The sequence below is a fragment of the Impatiens glandulifera genome, chromosome 1 (genome assembly GCF_907164915.1).
Source record: "Impatiens glandulifera chromosome 1, dImpGla2.1, whole genome shotgun sequence".
NCBI lineage: Eukaryota > Viridiplantae > Streptophyta > Magnoliopsida > Ericales > Balsaminaceae > Impatiens > Impatiens glandulifera.
The window spans coordinates 28213220-28219718 of NC_061862.1; the positions used below are offsets into that span (position 1 = coordinate 28213220).

The 6499-nt window shown below is 34.2% G+C and overlaps 1 protein-coding gene and 1 pseudogene across 1 annotated transcript; one reads left to right on the forward strand and one right to left on the reverse strand.

Moving 5' to 3' along the window:
• Positions 1-1785: 1785 nt before the first annotated feature.
• LOC124919858 (pentatricopeptide repeat-containing protein At1g53600, mitochondrial) lies at positions 1786-4263 on the reverse strand. Its single transcript, XM_047460218.1, has 2 exons — positions 4128-4263; positions 1786-3996 (listed from the first exon to the last, which is right to left on the reverse strand). Exon 2 carries the CDS (start codon positions 3920-3922, stop codon positions 1895-1897), a length of 2028 nt encoding a protein of 675 aa, XP_047316174.1. The 5' UTR covers positions 3923-3996; positions 4128-4263; the 3' UTR covers positions 1786-1894.
• A 297-nt stretch (positions 4264-4560) lies between these two features.
• LOC124922441 lies at positions 4561-6094 on the forward strand (annotated as a pseudogene).
• Positions 6095-6499: the final 405 nt, after the last annotated feature.

Genomic DNA, 6499 nt, shown 5'->3' on the forward strand with positions numbered 1-6499 from the left:
TTCCGTGGACGAACAGTTAGGCTTTTTCTTTAATGTTTGTTTTACTCTAAGCCGACATTCTCTCCATGGACGAACCCTTAGGTTTTATCACCAATGTTTGCATTATTCAATCCAAAACGAACCCTTAGATTTTTTTTCACCAATGTTTGTGTTACTCAAGCCAACATTCTCACTTCCATTTCAACTACCAAGGTTTGCGCACTCACATGTAATAATTACTTCTTTTTGTAGGGATTTGAACCATAGTCACTAGTATGAAATGTTAACACTTTAACACTTTAACCGCTAGACCGCTTATGATTGTTGAAATAATTTTATAATTTTGTGTGTATATATATATATATATATACTTTGATTAGGTTGCAAGTTCAAAACATACATATATCATTTTAATTTTATTTTTAACCATTTTAAGTTTTTGGGCGGGTCAACCCACAATCCGAACCAAGTATCTATTTACTCGCACATATATATTCAAATTATAAATCTCAACCATGTAATCCACACACTTTAAAATTTAAGTATCATTATATATATATATATATTAGTTAGTTAAAAAGTTGAATTTATATTGTTAAAATGTCTCGCGTTCATCTAATTTGGTGTTGAATTTTAAATATAAAATGTTAATTGGCCTAATTGGTTAAATGGTTGTACTTATTTTATTAGGTTATAAGTTCGAAACATACATATAACATTTTTAATTTTATTTTTAACCGTTTTAAGTTTATGGGCGAGTCAACCCACAATCCGACCCAAGTATCCATTTACTCTCACATATATCTAAATTAGCCACACCTTTCGACCCAGCAATCCGGACACTTCAAAAATTAAGCATCATTATATATATATATATTAGTTAGTTAAAAAGTTGAACTTATATTATTAAAATGTCTCGCGTTCATCTAATTTGGTATTTAATTTAAAATATAAAGTGTTATTAGCCTAGTTAGTTAAATGGTTGTACTTGTTTTTGTTAAATTACAAGTTTGAAACATATATATAGCATTTTTAATTTTATTTTTAATCGTTTTAAGTTTATGGGCGGGTTAACCCACAATCCGACCCAAGTATCCATTTACTCTCACATACATATCCAAATTAACCACAGCTCTCGACCCAATAATCCGGACACTTTAAAAATTAAGCATCATTATATATATATATATATATTAATTAGTTAAAAAGTTGAACTTATATTGTTAAAATGTCTCGCGTTCATCTAACTTGGTGTTGCACTTAAAAAATAAATTGTTATTAGCCTAATTGGTTAAAGGGTTGTACTTGTTTTCTTAGATTGCAAGTTCAAAACATACATATAGCATTTTTAATGTTATTTTTAACCGTTTTAAGTTTATGAGTGAATCAACCCACAATCCGACTCAAGTATCTATTTACTTTTACATATATATCCAAATTAACCACAGCTCTCAACCCGGCAATGCGGACACTTTAAAAATTAAGTATTATATATATATATATATATATATATTAGACGGATGAATTAAAACGTATTTAATAAAAGGAATAAAAAATAAAAATTATATATATATATATTTATTAATTAAATATTTCTTTTTCATTCTTTTTATATAAAAAAAAAAATAGTGCAAATAATGCATGAATAACTATTAATTAATCTCTCTTTTGACCACTTTTCTTATTCTCATTCTTTTTCTTTTATAAATAATCTGATTTATACTGTTGCATGAATAACTATTAATTTTACAAACTGTGATGACTGCATAAATTCATTTTTGTAGTGATCCATTATGTAACTTTTTACAAGAAATGCTAGAGTTTATAATAATGTAAAATCTTCGACCAAAAAATATGCGCCAAACTGCATGATGAATTGATCACCATTTATGAGTTGCATCTCTCCATTTCAAATCTAACCTTCAGTAATAATCCAACTGCAACCAGGATTCTTATTCATCCCCTTAGTTCTACACGTTATTCTCATTTTTTCCCCATCCAATTGCTTACCCACACAAGAATATATCTCTGAAAGTACCAAATAAGGTGTACCATTACCCGATTCGAGTTCAAAAAGACGATCAGCCGCTATTTTAGCCACATCTGGCCGCATATGTGTCCTGCTTGCACCAAGAAGCGCACCCCACACCCCACCATGTGGCTCAACCGGCATGGATTCGATCAAATTCATCGCATCATCCACCAAACCACCTCTTCCAAGAAGATCAACCATGCATGCATAATGATCAGCACCCGGTTCGATCCCATACGAATCCCTCATGACTCTGAAGTAATACCAGCCTTCCTCCAATAGCCCCGAGTGGGCACAACCCGAGAGAATCTCGAGAAAAGTAACGTCGTTTGGCTGTTGACCCTCTTCAAGCATTCTCTGCACCACCTTAATAGCTTCTTTACCAAACCCGTTTTGTGTATAACCCGTTATCAATGAGTTGTAAGATACGACATTCGGAGATATGATCCTATGGAAGATTATAGACGCGGTTTCTACATTCCCGCATTTCGAATACATTGAGATGAGTGAATTTGCAACGGATAGATCAGATTCCATGTTTGTTTTTGCGACGTAAGCATGGAATTGGGTACCAACGTTTATTGCTGCTAAACAGGATGAAGCAGAAATTACACTGCTTAAAGTGAGAGGATTCGGTTTAACTGATGAACCTAGCATTTTAACAAACTCAAATATAGCTTCTTTATACATTAAGTTACTCACAAACCCGGAAATAATAGCCGTCCATGCAATATCGTCTTTCTTAGGCATCATATCGAATAACTCAACCGATTTCTGGGTCATCCCTTTGCTGAAGAATCCAGTGATCATGGTTGTCCAGGAAACAACGTCTTTCTTTGGCATTCTCTGAAACAGATTGTAGGCGTCTTGAATCTTTTGAGCTTGAACATAACCAGAAATCATACAGTTCCAAGAAACCACATCTTTCTGGGAGATGGAACTGAATATATTGGCGGCTGAATCTAAAGAAGTGAATTTGCAATACATAGTTATGAGAGAATTACCCAAGAAAACATCAAAATGAAGTCCCATTCTTAGAGCCAGAGAATGAACTTGCTGACCTTCTTTAAATCTATTATTGTTCCCACAAGCTTCAATAAGCATGGTAATTGTGGTGGGATTGGTCTTTATTTTACTATGTTCATTTCTCATTTCTAAGAAGAGTCCAAATCCTTGTTCAAAACAATCCATCTTCAAGTAACCATCGATCATCGATGTCCAAGTGACAATGTTTCTTTCTGGCATCACATCGAAATGTTTTCTAGCTTCATCGAGTCTTCCATGCTTACAGTATCCGTCCACAATCGAGCTCCAAGAAACTACATCTTTGATAGACATAGCCTCAAAAATCTGAACAGCTCTTTCTAAATCACCCACCTTCAAATACCCAGAAATCAACGCATTCGCACAAACAGGATCCTTCCAATTGGCAGGCGTTTTATAATACAATTGTATAGCGTTAGACAACATACCTGCCCGAGCAAATCCCGAAATCATTGCAGCATAAGAAACAGCATTTCGTTCAGGCATCTGCATGAACAACAGATTAGCTTCATCAATTCTATTGACAGTACGACCATAAGCTGTTATCATTGCGTTCCAGGATGCAATGTTTCGTTCAGGCATTTCATCGAACATTCTACGTGCTTCTTTGATCCGACCATTCTCAGCATAAGAAGTAAGCATTGCAGTCCATGAGACGACAGTTTTGTTGGGCATCTGTGAAAAAATATCCTCAGCTTCCTTAATATTACCGATTCGACCATTCTTGGAAATCTGGGTATTGCAATGGATGATAAATTTGATGTTTTTATTGTCGGGTTTTTTAAGAATTTGAAATGTTGATGTTGAGAATTCATTGAGGGCTTTCCTATATAGGCCTTTTCTGTTGGATGATGATCTTAGCAGCATGGTTAAGACGATGAGCTAGAATAAGCCATGCGGGAGATTCAAAACAACTAAAGACTCACCTTGAACCTGGAAAGCTATAGCAGAACACAAGCGAGATATCTTAGGAATTTATAACCAGAATCATAATCTAAGACAAGAATTAACTTCACTAGAAATAGGGAAGACTTAGAGAGATTTAAAATCAAACAAAGCTGAAATTCCAGACCTTGTGCCGTTTGCCTGCTTCAGTCCTAGCCGCTGCAACAATGGCGACCGTGGAGCTCAACCCAGAAGGATAACTGAAGAACGACGGTTGGGAAGAAGAACCCAAAAAGAAGAAGAAGTCTAGTTCTGGTCTGTCCTGCTGCGGGGTCTGAAGACTGAAGAAGAAGACGCTTAGTTCAAATATATTTAATAAAATTACTAAATTATTTAAACATCAAATTAGGTTATATTTTCCCTCTTTCTCATAGACATTAGGTAAGTTTTTATTTCTATAGTCCTCTGAAATTTTTTTGATAAACAAAACCCTAGTTGGTAATCTTCATCAAAAAGGATTATTGAAAGTTGGATGAATCTCTTCACATCTATTATTTCGCAGGCTACAACTGTGAAGAGGAGCATAAGGTTCCTATTTCGACTTTTACAGTTGGTAGCAGATGGAACAAAGGCTAGGTAATACGTGGAGTATTATAGTGCATGAGAAAATATTTATAGAGACTGCTTTGAAATCTGATCTTAGAACAGATGGATAACAATCAAGTTTGGCAGGCAAGTCTTTGTACAATGTAGCATGTGGAACATCTTTAAGCCTACCTAATTAAGTAGGGCTCACAATGGATTGTGTTTACATAGTCTTCATTTTGAACCAGAATACTAAAAGTGATGTTTGTGCAGAGAAGATGGATAATCAGAGGTGCAGCTTGGTCAGACTCTCATGTTATGGGATTTGTGTCTTCACAACTAGTTCGGCCATATAGAGACAGACGTAATGAAGGGACACTCTCAATCTTCACTGAGTTTTCTCCTATGGCGGATCCTTCTTTTGAAGCAGGATGCCCAGGAGAATATACTGTGGAATTGGATTGGATAGTTGACCATGGTTTGAGGTAATAATTATTGAATTTTAGCTTCATTTTAAAGTCAGGTCTAAATTGGTCTCTCTATGATAGCTTGAAATTATTGTGAGCACGGCACAAAGGTTGCATATGATTTGTCGATTTAGATACATAAACATAAACATGATAGTGCAGGGAAATCTTGTTGATGCTGCAAACATTGCTGCTTTGATGACATTCAGGAGACCTGAGTGCTCATTAGGAGGAGAAGATGGTCAGGAAGTTGTAATGCATTCACTCAAGGTTAGCTATTTTTCTGTACTAACCTTTTTACTTTTGATCTTATAGGTTCATCATACTTTGATGACATTATAGATGCATGAGTCATGACTACACATTAAGAATCGACTCCACATTGCCACTATATATTTCGTTGTCAATATATTTCCTTAGTTTGTACGTTGGTCCCATTAGTAAACACTTGTAATTTTTATTTTTATACTCGGAACAGGATGAAAAACAACAAACAAACAAATTTCTGAATCTGTGTCTAGCTAAGTTTAGTTTTCAAATACCAAATACATTTTTGGATCCAAAATTTTTGCACCTAGGTGATTCCAATTTGGGCCAATGCTGCACAATTCAGCTGGCCTTTGAGAATATCTCAACTTCTATAGCTAAAGTATAATAGTTTTATTACAGCTTAATTGACTTGTTTAAATACATTTACTGGTGAATATTAATTCATTTATGATATCATAATAAATGTTTAATTTTCTTTGTTTTAACAGGTCAAGGAGCCACTTCCTTTAACAATACACCATCTTCCTATAGCAGTGTCTTTTGCATTTGCTGGCAATGAAAACACAGTAATATGCTTGCAGATCCAACGAAAATGGATTTTTTTACAAATGTTGTATTAAATCTATTGGTTGTATAGGTTCTTGATCCATCACACAGTGAAGAGGCTGTTATGGGAGGAAGAATGACAGCTATAATCAACACCAATGGTGATGTTTGTGCAATTCAAAAAGCTGGTGGTGTGGGTGTCCTGCAAAGTGTCGTCATGCAGTGTCTTAGAATTGCTTCGGTTAAGGCTGTCGATATAACTAACAAGATTAGTAACGTCTTCTGACCAGTAGATTGCCCAAACACAAGAGGAAGCAATCTAGAAATATCAACTCAAACTAAGGAACTGACACAAGTGTAATAATCTACATCTATACTCTTGTAGTGTAAAATTGACAGCATCAAAGAAGAAATATTAGTGTGATTTTATTAGTTGATTTTGTATTTGTTTGGGAGTGGAATGAAATATGAATGCATTCATTTGGGGTTTATTTTTTAAGGTTAAATTCCTGACATTCTTATTATTTAATATGTTTTAAATGTGTCTTGCCTAGGATTTTATTTTTACTATTCATTTACTTTTTAAAATTGATATAGTTTTATATTACAAATATTATGAATCTAAAATAGCAAAATACCAACTGCCTAATTCTAAAAGAATATATATATATATGTTATTAATAGTATTATT

Bases quoted from the DNA above. Each gene is read 5' to 3' on its own strand.
- LOC124919858 (XM_047460218.1), bottom strand. From the start codon at position 3,922: ATGCTGCTAAGATCATCATCCAACAGAAAAGGCCTATATAGGAAAGCC.